Here is a 23,660-nt window from a genome sequence, read left to right on the forward strand (position 1 = left end):
TTGTTTATAGTACTGTATTAATGTAAATTTGTAATAGACTTTTCTCTATTCTTTGTGGCCATTTACGGGTCAATTCTTGTGCTTGTGATCTCGTCATTTTCCAATAAAATTTATTGGTGGTGAGAAATTAAAGGCCCTTGTTTCACATCCACAACTACTTCTGCTTGTAAAGTATATGAATCTCACCGATTTGTGAGATGGTTCATAGATGGACTGAGTCCATATCAGAGATATATGACTGCTTTTTTCCTCCACTCACATGGAAGGTATACAGCCCCAAACAATGCTGTTGTTGTCACTGAGAAACTCCAATGGTACAGAACTACAATAACTGGCTTGTCTGCATTTTCCTTAGCAATTAGATGGTTGAAGGAAACACATTCATTTGACTCATTAAATTGATTAGGAAAAAAATTAAAATCAGTGAAAAATTTGTTGTCATTCTCTTCAGGTACTATCCTGCAGAATATACTTCTATATGTATCTATCTGTATTAATTAATATTCAAGTTCATTGAACATAGCTAGTTCAAATTGGATTAGACAGCGTAAAATGAGCATGGGTTTTGTCGGAACCATAAGAAGACAAGCGTGGATAAACATGGATAGAGGGTATTTTGGATCAAATCATATGGCTACACATCACGGAGTTACAGAGAAAACCAACATTTTATGTTACAGAGAAAACCAACACATCACGGTGTTACAGAGAAAACTTTCGACCAACATTTTATGGCTAACCTCATATTCTTCATTATCCTTTCCCCTCTCTGACTCCCAAGTGGCTTGCATGCACCAAGATTTATGCTCATTTCTATTTTGGAAGTTTTTCTCGAGCATATTTGATTTGATTGCAACAACTCCGAGCCGATGGATACATGTACAGATATCAACACAGCCCTGTAAATAGTAACATCTCAGCTTAGTTTTTTTTTTTTTTCTTTTCATCTAAGGCTTAGTTTATCATTCCTGATGACCTATACAGCCTTTCATGCTACCACCGTAGGGATTTCTCCATGTTGGTTTGTCTGGGAATATTAGACCATCTCCGCAGCCAATCCAGCATTTACAAATCCCTATCGAGATTGCATATTATTGCTATGTGATTCATGAATCTGGCAATCGCTGGAAAAAAAAAGTGTAGGAGATAATAACACTGTGATCTATTTTGCAACGTGATGTACATTAAATAAAAAAGTGGATAAAAATATATAAAAAAACAAGTTTATAATGCAAGCAAAAAAAAATTTACATATAAGTTCATACCCAAACAATAAAATATTTTTGTAATTTTTCTATTATGGTCACTCAAACCAATCAAAAAACTTTCTTTTCATTTTTTTTTTATTGAAATCAATACACAACTGATATATTGCAAGAGAGTATGATTACAATTGCATGGGGTAAAGATATATAAGGATGGCATAAAGTTCATAAATTACATATGATTAATCTTTTCTATACTGACAATGTATATCACTGTCAATGTTGCATGAATGATAATTATGCAGAATTTGAATTTAAAATTCAATTTTTGCACATATATATCATGGATTCAATAGTAATAGTGTATATAAGATTTACTCAATTACGTATTGCAATTATTGTGGTCCAGTTAGGCGAAAGCAAATCTCACGACCAATTTTGTGGGGTTAATTAGTCCATTTGTATATAGATATATACTTTTTTTTTTTATCAATATGCAATATCTATACTACTTTTATTTTTATGCTAACTTATCTAAGAAAGAGCCTAACTGGATCAAGGAGAATCGACACGGACTAAATCAACATTGGACCAGACCAGTGCATCGCACGCCCGTTTAAATTTAGAGAAATCAAATATTAGTGACAAGTGATGAAAAGTAAGCAGTGAACCATTGATCTTCTATAGACACTTGAAATGTTTCTGGAATGGGCAAGGGACAGTGGTTGTACATAGGTATATACTTGAGCTACAAAGAATTAGTTTTTAAGTGCTTAAAGCAGCAATCCAAGTCTTTGTCTAACGACAAGAAGATCTTAAGAGCATCACCGCGAGAAAGGCCTGGCTGTTTGACGCGGATGAGTATCAAATGAAAGAGACGCGATCTACTTTCAAAATAATCCGCGAGTGATAGACGATCAACTGTCAAACGAGATTCGAAATAAGAACCTTAAAACACTTATGGGCACACACCAGAATTCGGTAAAAATAGTTGATTAATAAGGAGGACAGTCTGTAATGGCTGTTACATGTTTTTGCCATAGTTTGAAGTCCTGATGTTTGTATCACCACACACCAGCTGTGTTGAGGTAACATCAATTGAATAATATGTTTGTACCACTTGAAATTAATATTAATAGTATCGTAGTCAATTTTCATCCGGTACTCGTCCGTTGCAATTTGTTTACATTTCCATAGTCCCTTTCCCAACGATGGCTTAAAAATTCCATCCTATTAAGGACGATGAAAGAAAGTACTTCATTCCGCAATTTACTATTTTAGACGAGAGTTACTGTTTCCATAATCATGAGAATTATATCTGTGTTACTGAAATATCAGTGTTGTTCTTGGCTAGGGGTGTAAACAAATTTAGTTGCTGCTGTTCTTGGTTAAGGGTGTAAATGAATCTAATTAAACTGAACATTTTAGTGTTCAAATTTGTTTGATTGTTCTAACGAGTTTGAAATTTTGTTCAAGTTTGGCATTTTTATTTGCCAAACTGATCTGGATCGAACTGTTTTCGACCGTTATTGGAGAATCAAGTTCGAACGAACTCTTATCAATTTAAATTTAATTCGAATATCAAGTAACTTGGTTGCATCTTTCAGCTGTATTCTTAGTTAAACCAAGATTAATATGTGTATAAGCTTCTATTAAGCAAAATAAACCAAAATTGAGTTCCATATGGACCAAGTGGGAATCCCAATAGAATTCTAAAAGAAGGCCTGCTTAAAAGAAGGCGTGGACCACGCAAAACCCATAAAATCATTGCCCCTGATCGCAATCCAACAAATGGCCCACATGTCTGACAATGGAGGCCCAAGATCTTCAAGAAACTCCGCCGAAACTTTTGACAGAGCACAAAATCACAAAATTGCATGCTTTGCTCTCGCTCATGTTTTGGAGTAATTTTATTCTGGTCCTTTTGCAACATGTTCCAATGTGATTCCTTGGCTCTCCAATTTGACGCTTTTTTTTTTTTTTTTTTGGGGTCAAAACCCTATTTCTCTCAATAACTGGCAAATTTGTTATATCATCATCTGCCTACTTTCCCCCCATCCTTACCCTTTGGTCAAAATATCATTTCTATTAATTGTGAATATAAACTTTGCATCAAATCAAGGCTTAATTTTAGAAGCTTGTCCTAACTACTGTGTAATCCATAGTGGGAAGCCATGTTTGTTTGGATACCTCAATTATTTCAAATAATATTTCGCTTGCATCATAGACACATTTTCCAACCCACCTTTTTATATTTCCAACCACCTTTTTATCTCACATACATCACATCATAAAAAGTGCTACAGTAATTATTCCAAATAATATTTCAAATAATACACTATCCAAACACTCCCGCAGCGCGCTTCCATAGAACATCATCGTGTTTTAAGTTTATTGCAAATGTAGCAATGCTAGTTTCTATTCAACTTTCTTCCTCAATACAGAAGTGAAAACAACAATTCCATATTAATCCAAAGAAAGCAAGAGATGAAATGAACGAAAATTAAAATCTACAGAACAAGAGATAATTAAACGTTGAATAGAACTCATTACAGATTAATGCATTAAGCGTTCAAGTAAACGTTGAATGGGATTTTGTGTTAATAATCTGGCTCCATATGTACAAAGCATCGTAAAGATGAATACACTGAAGTATAAAAAGTTTGGCTCAATAGAAGTTTGATTCAAATAGACTAGAAAAATCAAATCGAGTTTCATGCAATAATGTCCAACTTGATTCGACTCCTTTAAACTTACATTCCTTCTTAGAATATGGGTTGAAACTCAAAATAGAAGTGGGCAGATAAATGGTATCTGCAACAAAAGAGACTCCGTTGAGATTAGTATTAAAATTAGCGGACGCAAAGTTAATTTTTGCCACCCCGCAAAAAAAAAGAAAAAGAAAAGAAAAAGTGGGGAATGGGAGAAGCATGCCCATTTCATAATTGAAGGAATCGGATCTGGGCTGGTGCGGAATCAGCCGATGCCGAGGTTCAGTTAAACAATACAGCAGGTGGTTTCCCCTTGGCGCTTTTTTCTCTTTCTCTATCTCTCCTTTTTTTTTTTTTTTCGGCCCCCTTTTTGTCCCAGCCAAAAGAGGAAGAAGCAAACAAGGCGAGGTTGTTAGGTACTTTTAAAGAGGGAAAAGGATTTCGAATTCCATTTCTCTCCCGGCATTCAATTCCGATTGACTAGAAAAGTTTAGCTGGATCAAGGATTAGCGTTGGCGGTTCTGGAGTTCTGAGGAGAAGTCCAAAATAATTGATGGCGTATAGGAGGAGGCAGCAATTAGGTAAGGCTTCCACTTTCAAAGAAGAAATTGGGAGTCCGTATAATCCAGCGCCTCCTCCTCCGCTGCAGCTACCGGACGATGTTGACGGCGACGGCGGCACTTCATCGCCTTCCGCATCCTCTCTCGCTGCTAAAGCAATCAGAGCCTCTTCTGCTCATCACGACTCGTCTCTCTCGTCCGCTTATGGCCAGTCCGCCTTCTCCTCTCCTCGCGACTCCAATCCCCTTCGATCCTCGTCTTCTTCCTCTTCCTCGCCCAAGGTTCCAGCTTTTCCAATTATCTTATCCTTTATATATTTAAGTACTTATATGCTCTATTGACTTGATTTCAGCATAGCTGTTTTCAGATTTGAAGTTGTTTTTTCCTGACCTTTTGTAGATTTCCGTCGAATTGAGCTGTCACAGTTGAATAGGAATGGGTTTTGTTTTAGAAAAGTTTGACAATTTGGAACTCTTTCTTAGAAATGTTGGACTTGAATCAGAAATATGTTGTCATAGCTGAATAGGAATGGGTTCTTTAAGAAAAGGTTAAAAAGGTGACAATTTGGAACCATTTCTTAGAAATGCTGTACTTGAATCAGAAATATGTTTATAAAGTGCAACTTGGTTCCTTTCCTACTAGCACATAAGTGTGGATTCTTGTGATGTGACAGGAGTAAGCATATTGGCTGGGTTGTAATAATCTCGTTTCTTAAATGTGTAAAAGGAGATGCAACTGCAACGGGTACATTTCTGTCTGAAAAGCTTCAGGGGAATTTTATCATTCTAACTTAGAAGAGGGAATGTGAGTGAGTTGTAAGCTGGGGATTATCACCCTCTGGGAAGCCCAAAGGGACTGAGTGATGGTATTTCGTGCATGTGAATTATAAATTAGTCCTCAATTGGATGTTTTAGACATGAAGCAGTAAGAGTGCGTGATGGTCTATCAGATGCGGTTGCAGGCATGATGTCTTATCCATCTCCAAAGTTTGAGCTGCCTTCTTTTAAAGACACTTTATTGGCTGGGGTTGCCTGTTAAAAGTGCAAAGATGAGGGATCAAAGGTGTAATGTTTCCAAACTAAAAGCATTTAAGCAGTTGTGCATCCAACTAAAAAAGAAGTCAATAGCTGAAAAATACATGCATGCCTCTTCCTGGGACATGCCAAATGGACAAGAAGTTAGTTGATGGATTCTTACATTTGTGCTTCTGGAAAAGACCCAATACCAGTATACGAGGTTTTGGAATCATTTGGATCACTTTGTGGATAGGAAATTTCTGTAGTTTAATAAGTGAATTAATATGTTAGTGAATACTTCTGCTTTAAACTTGATGTGTTGCATGATTTTATGCATTGGAACAGTTTGCAGAATATGCGAAGGAGGAGGCTCTTGGGACAACTTATGTTAGTAAATGTATCTCTGGTTTAAACAAGGACATTTATGAGTTTTGGCATTATCATGTGACTCATGAGATTTTCAGGAAGACACTTGCCTTCTGATAATCAGCACAATTGAAACTGAATGAGTTTCATTTTTCCTTTTTTTTTTGGTAGTGCATTATTTTTATTATTTTTTTAAAGCTTCCTAGCATGTAGGAAGCTTCCTATTATTTCTTTTCCGTAGTGGAGTATTATCTATTTTTTAGCTCTTAATTCCTGTTGTGTGCTTTTTACTCCACTTAATGTTTACTGGTTACATGTAGGGGTTTTCCAGCTATGAGTATACGTCAATGAAAAGCTTGAATGAACCTAAACAAGGATTTTGGGGTGTACTTGCTAGAAAAGCTAAAGCCATTATAGATGATGATAATGCATCCCAACAGCATGAAACACCAGGAAGGACAACACCGCAGATGTCTGGTAGAGCAACTAGAGGCCAGGTGAACTTTAAAAATGATCACTGTGTCTGAACTGGTCAAGAATTTCAAAAGCCATTTACACTCATTTGGGAACAACCCTTATGATTCTCCTTTTATATGGTGTTAACATGTTTTGCCATAATATTCCAAAATTATTCATATGAACTGTCTTTGTATAGCATATCATTTGCTTTTTTCTTTGTAAAGAACCTTTAGGGTAGCCCTTAATGTTCTGTTATTTTATGTTGTCCCTTCACCTGTTTGCAGTATGATGGGACATACTCGTCATATGAAAGCCGTCCGAAGAAAGACAGCCCTACTTTACAAAAGGGACTAGGTGCTCTGGCTTCTTCGCTTAATTACATTGGCGGGACGATTGGAAATGCATTAGAAGTAGGTTTCTCTATTTTTCTGCACAAATGCTTTGGTTTTGAACAATTGTAATTCTTCTGTATGCAGTGTGATTCCTCATGCCAATTCGGGGATGAATTTAATGTTAGAGTTTGGACAATTGTTTATGTAGTTGTATCTCCTTATAAGCAGCATCAGAAGGTTGCCTAAAAGTCTTGACCTGACTATGCTATGATGTTGCATAATATGAGTTGCTTTCAAAGTTTTGCTTCTGTATATTCTTTGATTTTTCTTTAAAAAACTGCTGAAGGTTCCGTATGTGAACATCATTTGAATACTAATATGGCATTTGATGAGGGCTTATGTGCTCGATCCTTCTAAAGTGTAATGTAACAAGTAAGACCTTTTGTTGATCCTTAAAAAAAAAATTGAAGATAAGATGTTTTACTCTGTATAGTTTGATCTAGCACCTCTACAATTTTGAAAAGCCGTGTGCAAATATCTTCCAGGGGACAACTGTTTTGGTAGTCATCCTAGACTTGCACGCAATGTTTGTCTACGTTCTGACATATATGTTCATTCTTTGTCATGTTCCACAACTAAATCCCCTTCTTTTGCAGGAGGGTCTTGCAGTTGTGGAGAATCGCACTGCAGACATCATTCAAGAAACACGCAAGCTGCAAATTAGGAAAAAAGGAAGTGGTTCTATACCTGAGAACCAGACTTCGAATACTGGTAGTTTTCGGCAACAACCATTGGGCCAGACCCATGTGCAACCCCGGACACATGCAGAATTGGAAATCCAATTGAAAGCATCTCGCGACGTAAGGTGCCAACTCTGTGACGCTGGTTGTATAAGCTCTAATTATTGTGTCAAGGGGGGGGGTGTCTATTGTTATTTAGACTTGTTTATTACTTTGAAGTTGTTCCATGTGTCTCTGTCATAGTGCATTTAAAAATTTCATGAATTTATAAAAATAAATCACCATATCTTGTTTAGCAGTTTTTCTGCTCACCTTCCTTTTTGATTGCTTCTTTCATATGCTATAAGTTGATCTTCTGAGAAGATTCTACCATTTGACAGTAGGCTTTTTGGCTCTATTAGCCAAGGTATAATTGTCCCCCCCGCCCCCCACCCTCTTCCCCCCAAAACCTAGTTCAACATCTGTTCTGGTTGGTGTACTTATGTATCTTGATCTTTCTAAAATCAACCACATGAATTTTTTTTGGGGGGTGGGGGAATACTAAAATAATGTGGAAAGGATTAGCAGTTAATTCAACTTTATGTTCTATGATATGGCTTTCCTCTTCTTTATGAGGTATTGTGGAAGCCAAACGGAAAGGTTTTTGCTTGTAAAATTGTAAATGCTTAGATCCCTATTTCCTAGATGATAGTTTCAAAAGTCATGGATGCCATAGATTGATCTAAACTCAATTTTCTTCTATTGCTTGTCTAAACTAGGTTTTGTCACCCTTGACACACTAAAATCTGATATCTAGAAGCAAATTGAGCATTTTCTTGGTTTTTGGTTCTTTATGGCCGGTTTATCCTTTACATTCAGTTTTCTTTCTTGTTTTTCAGTTCCTTTATGGTACTTGTAATTGTTCATTTACTTTCAATTTTCTCATGCCCAATTGGTCCTTGAGCTTTAGAATAATCTGTTTTTCTGCTTGTTTGCCTTGACCTTCCTTATGTTTAATACTGCTAAGACTTGAATAAGAGTAAGAATTTGCTTTAATTATCTCCTTTCTCCATTGATCTTCAGGCTCTTCTGGACATCCCTCAGGATCTTCCTCCTGTTTTGTAACATATTTGTCTTTTTAATGAAGCTTACATGTCCCCCAAAAAATAAAACTAGGAATCTAAACAAGAAAGAAAGGTGATTTGATAATAGCTCATTTATAAAAAAATTCTTGTATATTTAGATGAAATTTTCTAATTTCAATTCTAAGTTGTTGTTAACAGTTGCAAGGTGCATTACATTCTCATTGCGTCAAAACACAGGTTGCAATGGCAATGGCTGCAAAGGCAAAACTTCTTTTACGGGAACTGAAGACTGTCAAAGCAGACCTAGCTTTTGCTAAAGAGCGCTGTGCTCAGCTGGAAGAAGAAAATAGAATTCTCAGAGAAAGTCGTGAAAAAGGAGACAACCCAGAAGATGATGATTTGGTAAACTCTCATGCTGTGTCTCTACACCAGCCCCCTTCCCCCCCCCCCCCCCCCCAACACCAAGAAAAAAAAAACTAAAGGAAACGTTTGAACTTTCATTTCTATATATTGCATTTTTTTTGCCTCTAAAGTCCAAAAAATAGGGATTTTTTCAGACAAAGTACTATACTTTTGCACATCATACCTTCATTACACATTCATTCTTGGTCTGGCTGCTGGTCTAGTGAGCCTTCCTAGCTGCCTAGAGTGCAGCCTGCCAGTGCTCCATACAGGGGAAATGAAAGCAGAATTCGTTCGGATCCTCCCATATGTTCAATCTTTTTGTTGTGGTTTCCCCAGATATCTTTGTCATTAATGCAACCTGCATTTTACTCATGGGAAGGAGGCAGGCAGAGCATCATGGAGTTAGCAAGTCTTTTGCCTCAGTACATCACATTTAGTTTTTTTTTATGGCAATTAGGTTATCTGATGTCCCAGAAATCAAAGTTCTCTCTCCCCTCCTTCCACCAACATGAAAAGAAAGAAGAATTTAAATGCCACCCTCAAAGTCTTTTGCAGATGTTGTTTGGTTGGTTCCGGGGGAGGAGGAGTTTCCTTTCTATTTATTATGTTAATTAATAGTAATAGTTTTTGCTGCTTCTGTAAACAAAAACAAATAGAAAACATTATTTGAATTGATATTGTTCCAACATTTTATTAGCTCTAATAGTAACATTTGATAACAGATACGGCTTCAACTTGAGACACTTTTAGCTGAGAAAGCTCGCCTGGCTCAAGAGAATTCTGTTTTTGCACGGGAGAACCGTTTTCTGAGGGAGATTGTCGAATACCACCAGCTTACCATGCAGGATGTTGTGTACCTTGATGAAGGGACTGAGGAGGTCACTGAAGTTTACCCTGTTAAGGTGCCTTCGACCTCTAATCTCCTATCGCTTGGAACAACGCCACCTTCATTACCACTGTCTCTGGCATCTCCATTTGCTTCTCATGATGCAACTCCATTAGTGACTCGTGATATTGCGGTGCATCCAGTTCCATCCTCGGAGCCCAAAGACGTCTTCCAATCTGTCACCCCACTTAGTTCCTATATCCCTATGCCAAATGAAGATCTGGGGAGACACTAATTTATTTGCTTGGATGGACTTTGTCTGATTTTTCTCCTTCAACAGAGGTTTGTATCGGCATAATATTAATTGATTCTTTTCCTACTTGCATATTTTTGGGCATTGTATCCCCATTATTGGCAATTGCAGGATTTAGTTGACAGCGTTTTGTGCTTCGTCTGTTGTCAAATATTAGAAAACCTAGGGAAAGGGGTGGGCCTCAAGCTTGTAACTGGTTTTAGAAGTAAGCTTGTAATTGTCTGTATGAAATTTCTCACTCACTCAGTGCGTGTATACCGTGAAGCTGCTGGTGGTTGGTCATTATCCTTGCAATTGGCTTGGCTTATAGTGCTACTATTGATTTTTTATTTGCATTTGCAGTGTGTTGAGTTGATCATTTTGTCTTAAGCAAGCTGTTCATGACCTTACAAGAGAGATTCCCGTTTCCTGCATCTTTGAAATTTTTATATAGCTCCGATCAATGTGGCAGCACGACTTTCAGGGGTTACTGCATCAATTTGAACTTTTGTATTCAGTTGCATGTTTAACTTTCTGTTGCACTGGGATAGTAGTATTCCCCTATTCGGTGTTGTCGTAACGTGTACACGCTGCTACTTCAGCATTATGACCATAAGGGTGGCTTGGCTCTAGAATTTTGCGAAGCTGATGAAGCAGAAGGTTAACAGCTAGACCTAGCATGCGGTTGCTGAGAATTTAGAACCCCGCTAAACAGAAGGCTGCCCATTCTTCTAAGGTGAGGCGCACTCGTGAAAGAACAGCGAAGACTGACGTAGAAAGGAAAAGGCCAAATGCAGAAGGGAAATCTAGCTGCCCATGAAAGATACAGAAGAAATGCTTTATCTGCGAGCAATCAAGAGGTCACGATTAAGCGTCTAACTAAGAGCAGTATTCCATTTTTTTTTCTCCCTTTATATTGTTTAAGGGTATAATCGCAATGTAGTCACATGTTAGATACATGAGATCCTTCCACAAAATAGTAGCAAAAAGAAATTCACAAGGACCACCACGAGGCTGAGCCAGACACCCTGAACGATGGCTTTCAGTAGTATTTTTCTTCCATCAAGCTGGTCCAAGCGGTCCTGCCCAAATATTTATTTTTCTCATTTTACTGTCTTTTTATCTTTTGTAAATTGATTGGCCATATGCATTATGCCAATTTAGCGTAACATTAGGTGGTTGCTAGCTCGGCTCTTCTCCCCAAACCACTCTAAACATCTATCTCCCTCTCCCTCTACCCCTGTTGTTCATGGGATTATTGGTGATGGGGTTCCACTTCTAAGTTCTCACCACAATAAAAGGAAAAAAGAACGAATAAAGGAAACTCCATACTTGTAAAGAAAGGCGGCAATGGTCCCTACTCAGCTTTCATGGTCTAATCCTTGGCTGACATGTCCGAATTTAAGTGGGTAGGAGATGAGTAAATACTCCACAAGCGGTAGGGGTGGACACTGAACACCGCAACTCTCTCTTTTCTGTCTCGACACAGCTGTGTTTCTGTTTTGTGTGCGTATGACTGTATTAGTGTGTGGTTAGTTGCCCTCCACTTGCTTTTTATTTCCATTAATGTCTTGCCACACTTAATGCCTTCGGCCCTTCACTACCATTTTCTTGCCCAGATTTTTTGTCCTGCTATTTTCTGCTGGCATCGGTAAGAGGATTCGTGTCATTTCTCTCCCTCATATCTCTACCTATTTGTCAAAGATTCTATACGGGTGCATTCAAGTTCAAGATTACTTCTATTCTTTTGTAAGTTAGTCTGAGATACTTCAGCCCTTTGGCTTTTTAGTGAATCTCTACATATTTCCACACTAATTTACCTCCTCTAGGTTTGATGAAACAAAAGCATGGCCATTGTGGTTGAATCGGACAAAGCAGCTTTCAGATGTGGTCGTGAATGCTTGCGTTTTGGATGCGGTTACTTTCAGGGGATTCGTTAGATTATTCGCATTCTGATGCTTCTTGTTGCGTATTTTTACATCATTCTCTGGATTGTTCCAGTGCTTAGAGCTCAATCAGCTGCCGAATTATCTGCGCGCTCACTAGATTCACTACTTCAAGACTATGCTTTCAGGGCGTTGGTTGTTCGGCCCAGAACGGGCATTGTCTACGATGGCAACGTGCCATCCAACTTGACAGGGATTAAGGTTGCAGCATTGAGGCTGAGAAGTGGGAGCTTGAGAAGAAGAGGGGTTAACAGCTATAAAGAATTTCATATTCCAATTGGTGTTTTGGAGCAACCTTATGTTGAGAGGCTTGTGTTGGTCTATCACAACTTGGCAAATTGGTCTTCCTTGTATTACCCTTTACCTGGTTACACATATTTGGCACCAATTGTGGGTCTCCTGGCTTATGATGCAGTCAATTTGTCAGCCAGAAATCTACAGGAATTGGACATCCGAGCCTCCAAAGATCCCATAACTATCCACCTACCGAACGTCCAACTGGTGCCTGAAGGATTGTCGCCAAAATGTATTTCTTTTGGTTTGGATGGCTCATTTCAATTTGACAATGTCATTAACCGGAGTGCCTGTTCTGCTGCAAAACAAGGCCATTTCTCTATAGTGGTTGAGTTCACAGCCCCGGCTCCGGCTTCGGCTCCAGCTCCTGGTGGAGGTACCGGTAGACAGGGAGGCGGCGGTGAGAAGAACAATCACAAAGTCTGGATAATCGTTGGGTCTGTGGTTGGGGGAGTGCTGCTGCTGCTACTGCTATGTATTCTTCTTGCTTGTCTGAGGAAGTATAGACGGCGAAGAAACATACAGAGAATGGAGGAAGCAGCAGAGAGAGGGGAGCCCTTGCTAATGGCAAATGTTGGATTTACGAAGGCGCCAGTGGCATTGGAGACTCGAACTAGACCATCATTGGAAGATGATTACGTGCCCTAGTATTTGGTTCTTGCTTGACAATACGTTTCTGGTAAAAGTAAAACTTCAATTCGTGACATTATTGATTTAACACAATTCTTTTTTCAAAGATGTGATTTTTCTTGATTTTGATCAAAGGCAATATTATTGTTGCACTCCCTATTCGATTTCTTTCTGAGTCTCTACTGCTAGTATTGGACCTCAGCCCCTCAGATCCATATCTATCCGGTCGATGTGGTTCTTGAAGATCGAAGTAAAGGCAAGTGCCGATACAACAATTCCGCATAAAAGCCTAAAAGGTAAATGCAGAGTTGCACATAGAAGTTTAGTGAAGCATCTGAAGTTCATTACTGCAATTATTCGATCCTGCATAAGTAATAGTGAACTAGGAACTACGAACAAGAAAGTGTATATATTACTAATCCGTTTTAGCAATGTAAAGCAATTATCGTCTTACCATGATTTTGCGCATCCTAGCACTACCAGCCAGTTAAGATTTAGACATTTGGGATTCCTACTGATCTCAACACATGCTGCACAGTCCACCATATTCCGTCATCTGCTTTCTGCATTCTGCAGTCCTCTAATGTCTCCTTGTGCAAATATCTTTCCACCATGTCCGATTGGTGCTTATGGCCGCATGTGAACTCATCATTCTGTCACATAGTCCAAACGTTGAGCTGGACAATCTAGTACAAGGGAAAAGAAAAAAAAAAAAGGGACATTGCTCAAAAGTTCTCAATTCCAACTCATTGTCATGGTTCTTGGTTGCTGAAATATTAGTTGTCACTGCTAAAATCGTGACACAAGATGTTGAGGTAAGGTATATTTAGATTAGTAGTCAATAAAGAAAGCAGCAGCACACGTTGGCTGCTTTGTTATACACTAGTACTAGTTAATCGATTCACACCTGGAAAAGGACAAAATGAGGGGCGGATCAAGTCATTGTCTCTCTGACTTTAGTCCTTCTTCAAGTGCAACCAGCATCTGAGAAGATCCAACTTTTGCGAAATTGATCTTCAATCTCTTTCTGCCGGTGTTGTTTTCCATGGAAGTGCGCAAATCAACCATACAAGCCGAAGTCCAAAAGAAACGAACCCAAAGGACGAAGGATATAGGGAACGCGCTTTTACTTTTACTGTGTTGATTGTCTAATAAGCTGGGCAAAGAGATTTTCTGCTCTCCCATGGAAAAAACCCCGCTAAAGTATCCCCTTTTAGTTGAGAAATAAGCAACAGAAGATACATATGGCACTGGTTAAATCTGTTACAAAAGTAATAGATCATCTCATGCTGGTCAGTGTTGACTCCATCAAAGCTCAGCTTGCACCATTCAGCCCAATTGCGGAATGCAACTCAAAATGGAAGATTAAATGGGTAATACCCCGCATGAAGTGAAATTTGAAGATATTTTTTTTTCATTTGGGAGAGATTAAATCCACACGCCTTCGTCTTAAATCTACACTTAACGGTACAAGTTAGGATTAATGTTAACAATACAAGTCATTTATGCATCAAGGGTGCGAATTTGACCAATCCCTTTTCTTTTTCCATTTTCATTGTAAAAGAAACATCTTAGTTGGTTTGTGGCTTCTCCGGGCACGTCTGAGCTATGTGCATTGTTTGAAGTAGAAAAGAGCAGGAATCGAACTTCTGAACTAAGTCCTGGAAATTCCAGCCTTGGCCCTTGACCCTTGACGACAAAAATAATAGGAGTACGACGTTGTTGGTGGTAGTGTAGTATGTCAAAGGCCAAGTTGAAGAATGACTACTTGATGACCGCAATCTTAGATCACTCAAAATTCAAGTTCCCAACTAATTTATGGCACAAGTGAGTTTTTTGGGTATTTGTCTGAAATTTTATTATAACTTACTTTAAAAGTTTTTTAAAAATTTTTTGAATATTTCGAAGTGTATAGTTTAAAAATCTTAAAAAGTTTTTTAAAGTTACTGTAGTTAAAATTTTTTAAAAAATTTGTAGCAGACAAACTTGACAAAAAAACTTGCCTGCCAAACAAGGCCTACGTTTTACTAGTCAAACCAGTCAATCTAAGCAAATATCCTACTGAAAAGTAAACTGCTGCATTAAATTTTGCCTCATTCCAGAGAGCGTTTTAGATTGGATGGATTCGCCAAGCTGGGCAGCTGCCAGTTGAGGTCCCAATACAGCTTTCATGAATTCAAGACAGAACGCAACTAGGACAGGACTTGCCTATTAACAAATGTGTCTAGTTTTTCTATACCCCGCTGGTGATTTTCTTTCTGGAACAGAGAAAAGAGGGAAGAAAAACAGAAACTAAAATACTCCCACAGATAACCGGGGCTCCAGACTCCAGAACTAGCTGTGGCAATGTCAATGATGATCCATAATACGCTGTCTTTTTCTTTTACCGCGTCAGAACTCGGGGACGCTCTGGATAATCATATGTGCAGGTAGATTGGTTAACGAGAACGAAATAACTGATCGGTCTAGGTATCTTCTATAGGTTTGGAAATTTTTAGACAGCCTTTGTAACAGGTTAAAATTCAATACAAACACTTGCAGTTTTTACAGCCTTTGCCCCTTCTCCATGATCATATTTTCGATGTGCAATAGACAGTAAATCGATTCCAACACCCACTCATAATGCAATATCAAGTTTCTAATACACCCTGTTCTACTAGACAAGGTCCAAATTGTGTCGATGCAGTTAAACCTTCACGTACATAAAAAGACAACAAGGATACATACATGATGGAGATATATATATATATATATATATATATTTCGACACCGAATTGTGGGGTAGATGATGAGAGTAGAGGACTAATTTAGACTAGGACCAAGAAATTCCCACAGATCAACAAACTGCAATCCACGCATTGTTGTCTCTGGCCCAACGTGCACTGCCATGTAGTACTTTCTAGGCAATCTTTAAAGGAATCCAATGCTTCCCCCCTTGTGGCCCTTTACCATAACACACCTGATCATCCCTCTTAATTAATTCTCCAAGTTTGTGAAGGGGAATATATCGATTGCGGACAGAATCAGACAATTTTTCAACAGTTTGCACGCAGACTAGTGGTTGGTTGGTTTAATTTAATACGTACTACAGTATATTAAATCATGACTTAATTAGCATCCCCCTGATTAGGATAGCTGTGGCAGTTTTCGCTTCGGGTGGGGTTGACAGTTTCCAGGAGATTGGAGTGGGTGCTATATACTGCTATATATGCTCATTTAGGAAAAACCATGGCACTATTTATTAAGGTTGCAGATGGGGTGTAAACTGTAAAGGAGAAGTGCTATTTATTAAGGCTGTAACCATTGCTCGTGACAACTATTAAGGTTTTGTCATGTAGAACTCATGATGCAGAATTGTTGTCGCAATATCGAATCTAAGACGTTCTATGTTGTGGGCAGATGAGGCTGCTGCTGCTTTCTGCTGCTTCTGTTTCTGCTTCTTCACATACTTGTCGTCTGCATCGTTTGCTGCTGGTCTTCCTTCTTCTGATAACAGCTGCTAGCTGGATATCTAACCCACCCTTAATCTACTACTACACTACACATGCAGGCATAGGAATTAGTTGGTCCGGTCCAGATTAGTCTGCTTAATTGGATATATTCAAGTCGTATTCTACCACCTAACACATTTAAGTGGAAAAAAAAGGCGACCCTATACAATTTTGTTCGAGTGAAACATGTGGTTGATTTTTGGCAAACCATCATGTTTCTCTTCGTTATCTTGTAACCCTGAATAAACTTGAATCTACGGGTACTTATTGAGATAGGCACAAAATCTGCTTCTCTGTAGTTTTGCTTCTTTTGCCCTTGAGATCGACACAAAAAAAGAGAAAAAAAAAAAAACTGTGGAAGTACGATGGACTAATGTACGATGGTAGTGGTAAATAGGGTCTTGACATTTGAGTGTTTGAGGCAAATTGAAAATAAAAAAGAGAGGGTTAGAAAAAATCTAGAATTATAATAATAAATAGTTTTATGTCGTTTTGTGTAGTACTAATATTAGTATAAGTTTATAAGCGCGCACATATCCGCGACTGTTCCGCAATCCGCCATGATGCGAATATTCGGACTCCAGCGACCGTTCGTTGGCTATTTTTAAAGAAAGAAATATACAAGGAACACATCAATTAACATGACTTAAAATAAGGACTCATTACTGTCTGATTTGGACATTTGAAAAGGATTTAAATGAAATCAATTATTGACGAGAGTAAAAAACAAAAGCATGGAAGCACAAATTTGCCTCGACCCCCAATATGTATTTCCTTTAATTTTTAATGACAGCTATCTAAGAGTGTCTTAAGGGGAATGGAGAAAATATATTGCAAGAAGCTCTTTTTTTTTTAAAAAAAAAAAAAAAAGAGTGCTTTCAAGTTATACAAAGGGAAAGATTCAAAGAAGGAAAGTGTAAAATTTGATAATCAAATCAAGACTTCAAGGTCATCTGACTAATATTCTCATCAGTTATGTTGGGTATTAGAGAAGCAAGCATTTTCTGCACCTCAAACGAGTAAATAAAGTAGTGTTTGTTAATTTTTTTTTCACATAAAACTTTTTTGCAACTTAACTAAATACAACATTATTTTTTATATATATCTAATTAATTGGATAAAATTTTAACTACCATCTGAAAAACATCTTTTTGTAAGTTAATAAGCAGAGAAATTGTAAAATTTTACTTTTATTTACTGGGGATAATTTTATAAACCTCCCACGAGCTTTCTATCAATTTCACTAAGCTCTCTCAAGGATTTGAAATTTACACTTGTCTCATTTGATTTCACACTTTTAGTAACTAAACCTTAAAATAGGGTCAAAAATTTAATGAAAACCTTATAATGTCCGCTTCTAATAAAGTTTGATTTATTCTTCTAAAGAATTATAAAGTAATTTAGCACAATTATAAAAGAATGTGTGTCAAGTTTTTTATGCTCATATTTGTCATTTAATAATTAACTACGATAATAAAACTCATTATGATAGGCTGCTTTTAATAGTACTTTATTGGAGATATAAATTCTTTTAAGATGGAGAAGAAAGTGTCATGGATAATTTTTTAAAGTTTGTAGATTAGTGAAGTGGCGGAACTATCATAATTTAATAGTTATGCAAGCCATTTACTTTTTAGTTATTATTGATTTGATACCAGAAAAAAAAAATAAATAAACAAATAAGAGCTAGAAAATATATGATATTCAAAGTTATCCAAAAAAAAAATGTTGCTAGTTTGACATTTGATCACGATGAAGGTTAGGGATTGATAATACTATGATATTACTGACAAAATATAAGAGCAATGAATAACAAGGGAAAAGGGAAAAAAATGCAAAAAACCCATCTTTTGTATAAGCATAGATAAATAATAGAAGAAGGAGTTTCATTAAAATGTCAAAACCAGTATTGTCATTTTAAATGGGTGAGGGAGGTAGTTGTAATTTTTAAAATATCAAGGATGCTAAGTGAAATTATAGAAAATCCTAGGGGAGGTTTATGAAATTATCCCTGTCTAGTTAGGGCTGAAAAAAAAGGCTCAACGAACCGGATAGATGTACGTTCAGAATTGGTTTGACGATTAAAATAAATGTTTAAACTTGGCTTGTGGTCGATAATTTTTTTAAAGAAATTGATCTAATTTGGTTTGAAATTTCTGATGTATGTTTACGAAATGTTTGGCTTGACTTGTTTTAGTATCGAGTTCAAACACATACAATCAAAGATTTGCTTGGCTTGGTTTGAAATATCATGTTGTATTAGGTCGAGATTTTCATCTTAGTTTGTTGCTTTTTCCCTTAATTTTTGCTTTTTGATATTCAAGAAATCTATTACGAAGAATTACGGATGTGATTAAAATCAATTATACCTATTTAAGAGACAAGAGTATTATATGCTTATTATTTTATAAGATAAGCAATATACGGGGAAAAAAAGAAGTGGAGTTAAGGTAGGAAACTTTAGATATATTTTTATGAAATTTACTTGCCGTATATGTTTCTGAACATATCGAGTCGGACAACATGAAGATCTTGATTGATTTGTTAATATTTTTGAGTTTAAAATTATGTTTGGATTTAAATTGATACCTAAACAAATAAATTTGTACAAGTTTGGTTTGAGCCGAATTCACATCGAGTACCAAATTATTTGGTTGGATTTATAGCCCTATTTCCAGTGAGGAAAAGGACTTTATGTTTAAATGACTAACTTTAAGTAATGAACATCCCACTATCTAATTAGTAACTTCTCGACGTTTCGAAACGAGTGACTCCAACAAAGAAGAAAATATCTTCTAAAATAAATGTATTTTAATGGAAATACGGTCCGTTTTTCTTTTTTGCTCGACCGAAAAAGAGAAAGTAAAATATGAAACTGCTCCCCAAGTAAATAGCATGGCAACTATACTGTTGGCGTGGTTTCTGGTGATACCTACCTATGCAGCTGGCCTTGGAGCATGCAGCAGGGACCAACCTACGAAAACCTCATCTAATACTACTACTAATATGATTTGCCACGAAATACCACCAACAAAAAAAAAAAAATCTACTGCGGCAATCTAAATTACAGGTAAATGGAAAAAAAAAATCTAATACAACAGAATCAATCAGCAGACGCTGCAACCGTAAAAACGAAAACAACAGCTTTGGTTGACAGTTTTAAACAAAGAGTGTGAATCTTGGCCTCCAACCCCAGATGGCAGAAACGTGTTCTGATATGTACCCCACACCTATTTAAGCCTCCAATTCACTGCAACTCACCAAGAAAAATATACTACTACTAGCCCTTCAATTCCACATTCACAATTTCCAGACAACTAGTACTACTAGTAGTAGTATTTATTGATTTCTTCCAATTTCTCCTCTGACCAGACTCTTCATGTTTTGTCCCCTTTTAATTAGTATTTCCCTTCTTTCCCATAAACTTCTTGGCTTTGGATTCTTCTTTTTTGATCTTTTTCTTGTTTAGGTTAACTTTTTCCAAGCAAAATTTCAGACCCTCGTAGCATGCAAGTTATGTCTAGCTTATACACACAGAATTTGAACTTTTCACCAGCAAGAGCGGTCTCTCCAATTGTAAGGACCGATTCAGATGTTGAAAGGTTTGCCTTTTCTGAATACTTTCTAACCATGAAATTTATGTTAGCTTTGGTTTGTTTAATCAACTATTTTAATTTGTTAAGTATATTTGTTGTTGGTGGTGTTCTTTATGTTCCTGTAGTCAGTACTTGACAGAGCTGTTAGCAGAAAGACAGAAGCTTGTACCTTTCATGCAGGTCCTTCCAATATGCACCCGATTGCTGAATCAAGGTTCATATCTCCTATCCAATTTATAATTGTTTTATAAATTTTTCTGCTTCTGTTTTGGCTTATCAGAGATGTTTGCATTTCAAAAGCTCTGTTTATTGCATGTACTATCTATCCACACTGTTGAATGCAAAAGAACTAACCTTTTTGAAGCATAAGGTGTATGCTGAGATCATTATAGTTTCATAGCATCTGCTATTTTCAAGAGGGTTTCCTTAAATGCTTGATAGGCCTTCCACTGATCGATTGCTTCACCAATTCGATGTTGTTCCCATTTAACTTGTTAATGGAAAAATCCCTAGGAAACAAGGAAGTAAATGTCCTTTTCCTTCTGTATAATGATATAACCTATTGCATCACCATATGCCACACTGTGTGTTTGATAACCTCTGAGTCTATTAGGGGGAAAAAATATCACAGAAGTTCAGATGTGCGAGCTCTCTGCAGCATGCGCATTTTAATTGATAAAAACAGGCAAAGAAGAACTTTTAACAGCAGTTTCTCACCCTAGAAAATGGGATAGAGGAACACATTGGATTCTTCAAGTTCACAAAATTCAGAACTGTACTGCACTTACCAGTTTTCTGTTAGATTTAGTCGTGAAAAGTAGGTTTGAGGACAAGCATCACAGTTGAGATTTGTGAGTTTACGTGAGTCTTTCGCTCACGTAATTAGATTTATCGTTGTCAATTGTTGTCAATTAGTATAAAGACGAATAATCTGGTTTTTTGGAAATGATTTTTACTTTTGAAAGGTCTCGCATCTGCTTTAGTTCTTCATCTGTTTGCCATTTTTACAAGCGTAGTCATCACTTTTAATCTAATTTTCTATTCTTGAATTACTTTTTGTGGTCATTTATAGCAACATTGTGAGACAGTCTCCACACAGTTGTTTCTATTTATGGAAACATATATGCTTTGCCATAGAGGGATTCTTGCTAAAATTGACTTCTTTTGACAGAGATACTGAGGGTTTCAGGAATGATCTCCGACCCAAGAATAGATGAATATGACAGACTACTACGTGGAAGCCCAAGTCATGTGGCCTCTCTAGACATCATTCAAAATGTCGGAGCAAAAGGTCTAGGATTCTTTCCAAACAGCCCTCACCCTGAGGTGAGCACATATATGCCTACAGAAAATTGGCAGACAAATTTAAGTTCGTTTGGTGTTTGAATAGCCTTTCAAGGCTACCTTGTTTTGGACCATCAGGCTTCCTTTTTTCTTCCCTGTGTATTACATGTACATCCCAGTTATTGATAATAATTCCATGCATCTTTGCAACAGTGGTTAGGTGGACCAGATGAAATGACCATCGACTGGCAATCAGTGGGAGGAAATCCAAGTTCATATGTTGCAAAGAGGGTATTGCGCTTGGACATACCTGTTGACAGATATCCAAACGTAAGCTCGTTGAAGTTATTTTGTGTCTAGTCTTCATCAATTTACAGTTCTAGAACATATTTAAGGTACAATTTCTTATCATTAAAAGCATCTGCAAGTGCTTAGGCTTATTACGTTTTTGTGGAGATAGTTCAATTTTGTTGGCAGGCTATTAGGTCCTCGAGGTAATTCACTGAAGAGAGTGGAAGCTTCCACAGGATGCCGCGTATTTATTAGAGGAAAAGGTTCAATCAAAGACCCTGACAAGGTATTATTATGTTTAGCGGTGGAGATGTGAGAATAGATTAAGATTGTATTTCCTGTTTCTATCAGGACATCATTCAAAGTTTGCTCAAAATCTTGGGCAAACTCCCTCTGATACTATACCTGCACTTCTTGTGGCGAACCTGCTAGTCTAGTGAATATGCTTCTTCCTGTTAAGCTTATTGTCTACCCTTGATTGAAGGAGGAGAGCTTACGGGGAAGACAAGGTTATGAGCACCTCAATGATCCACTGCACGTTTTGATTGAGGCTGAATTACCTGCCAATATCATTGATGTACGGATGAATCAAGCGAGGGGAATTATAGAAGAATTGCTAAAGCCGGTGGTAATTTTTTCATCTTTTTTACCTCAATGTCATTCGCACTTAGAAACATTATAGTATATATTATCATTTATTCGAACATTAAATGTCTTCATAGGAATCTGTAGGACTCCATTGTGAATGAATGATTTGCTATCTCTGCCTATTGGATAATTATCCATCATTCTTACTTTAAAAGAAGTTAGACCTGTGTTCCATAATAGGTACGAGATACTACTACTAGAACTCTACGAGGACCAACCTTTTCCCCTCTACAACATTGAGAATCCCTGGTTTGATGTATGCCATTTGAAATTGTCTGCTCAGTTATCCTTAAATCATGTGATTCCGCAAAAATAAATCAAATTGGATTCTGCCCAAAGCCATCCTAGTTTCATCTATTACACAGAGAATGCTAAGATCAGCTCATAATGGTATATAGTTTGGGGTTGTCGGATGATACTTGCTGCAGATCGACGAAGCAATCTAATTCTCTCCCTTGCAAATGCATGTCTGCAATAGAAAGTCTACAGTACCTTCTCATGCAAACTTACTGATTGATTGTCAGTAACCTTTGCCTTATTTTCATTTCGCATTGCAGGAAGAGTCACAAGATTTGTACAAGAGGCAACAGCTCAGAGAACTGGCCATGCTGAACAACAGTTTCAGAGAAGAGAGCCCTCAGCCAAGAGGCAGTCTATCTCCATTCAGTTCCAGTGGAATGAAACGTGCTAAAACAGGTTGGTAATGGTTTCACAATTTCCTGGACGGTCCTCCCAAAGATTTCCTGAAGCATGTAACCCCTCAATCCACATCGAATGCGGATAATAAATACTGCATCGAAGATCATCAGGTCTGTCTAGCCCCAAAATTGGCCTCACAATATGCCTGTGAGGTCTGAAGTGGAAGAGCCACCAGAAAATGTTCTATTTTTTTTGCTTTCTTGACTGTAATATTAGGCTTTCTTCTGACGTTTATTGTAGCATTGCATTGAATTTATTTGTTGTTAACTCATTTGTATATGTAGAAAATTCTTTCCGGGGTGCAAAGGTGAATTTTATTTGTGGATAATTTATGGCTGTGTAGAATTCCATGGCTTTCTTTTGACGGGTACAAATGATCCATATGGTAAGGTTTTTGATTCACAAGTCCATTACGCAGACTTGATGGCAAAGCTCATGACAGAGTTGATATTTTCGACTGGTCATCACAAGATTTGAACTTCTTGATGATATACACAGAAAGTAATCAGTTGTCACTATTTACGCCTGTTAATGGCTTTACTATTCTTTGACATAAGAATTTCTCCCAGAAAAATCAAACAGGCAGGGCTTCATTATTTTTGGAAAGATGAACCATGCATTTCATTCAACTTAGATCAGCAATAGCAAACCACCAACCACTACCAATACATTAAGGCTTGGTGTCTCCCACCAATTTGTCACAATTAAATGTGACCTTGCTTAAAAAATTCAGGCTGGTGTATAGTGCACCCGTCTGATGCAGTGGTGGTTCAGTCTCCTCCGGGTTATCTCAGGACCTCTTCAG

At 37.4% G+C, this 23,660-nt stretch overlaps 3 protein-coding genes across 4 annotated transcripts; all 3 read left to right on the plus strand.

Moving 5' to 3' along the window:
• The first annotated feature begins 4,155 nt into the window (after nucleotides 1-4,155).
• On the plus strand, nucleotides 4,156-11,036 carry LOC113762947. The gene is made up of 7 exons (XM_027306602.1): nucleotides 4,156-4,757; nucleotides 6,179-6,355; nucleotides 6,602-6,727; nucleotides 7,306-7,509; nucleotides 8,691-8,855; nucleotides 9,581-10,026; nucleotides 10,340-11,036. The coding sequence occupies exons 1-6, from the start codon at nucleotides 4,470-4,472 to the stop codon at nucleotides 9,977-9,979; spliced, it is 1,359 nt and encodes a 452-aa protein (XP_027162403.1). The 5' UTR covers nucleotides 4,156-4,469; the 3' UTR covers nucleotides 9,980-10,026; nucleotides 10,340-11,036.
• A 225-nt stretch (nucleotides 11,037-11,261) lies between these two features.
• LOC113762954 lies at nucleotides 11,262-13,305 on the plus strand. 2 transcript variants are annotated; one of them, XM_027306615.1, is made up of 2 exons: nucleotides 11,262-11,725; nucleotides 11,806-13,305. In XM_027306615.1, the coding sequence occupies exon 2, from the start codon at nucleotides 11,932-11,934 to the stop codon at nucleotides 12,862-12,864; it is 933 nt and encodes a 310-aa protein (XP_027162416.1). In that variant the 5' UTR covers nucleotides 11,262-11,725; nucleotides 11,806-11,931; the 3' UTR covers nucleotides 12,865-13,305. The 2 variants fall into 2 exon arrangements, with proteins under 2 accessions (XP_027162416.1, XP_027162423.1); XM_027306622.1 differs by having other exon boundaries at nucleotides 11,262-11,507.
• Nucleotides 13,306-19,575: 6,270 nt separating this feature from the next.
• On the plus strand, nucleotides 19,576-23,213 carry LOC113748686 (KH domain-containing protein At3g08620-like). The gene is made up of 7 exons (XM_027292214.1): nucleotides 19,576-19,939; nucleotides 20,059-20,147; nucleotides 21,105-21,259; nucleotides 21,431-21,547; nucleotides 21,678-21,794; nucleotides 21,993-22,136; nucleotides 22,714-23,213. The coding sequence occupies exons 1-7, from the start codon at nucleotides 19,845-19,847 to the stop codon at nucleotides 22,858-22,860; spliced, it is 864 nt and encodes a 287-aa protein (XP_027148015.1). The 5' UTR covers nucleotides 19,576-19,844; the 3' UTR covers nucleotides 22,861-23,213.
• The last annotated feature ends 447 nt before the right edge of the window (nucleotides 23,214-23,660 follow it).

The sequence above is a fragment of the Coffea eugenioides genome, chromosome 1 (assembly GCF_003713205.1).
Source record: "Coffea eugenioides isolate CCC68of chromosome 1, Ceug_1.0, whole genome shotgun sequence".
Taxonomy (NCBI): Eukaryota; Viridiplantae; Streptophyta; class Magnoliopsida; order Gentianales; family Rubiaceae; genus Coffea; species Coffea eugenioides.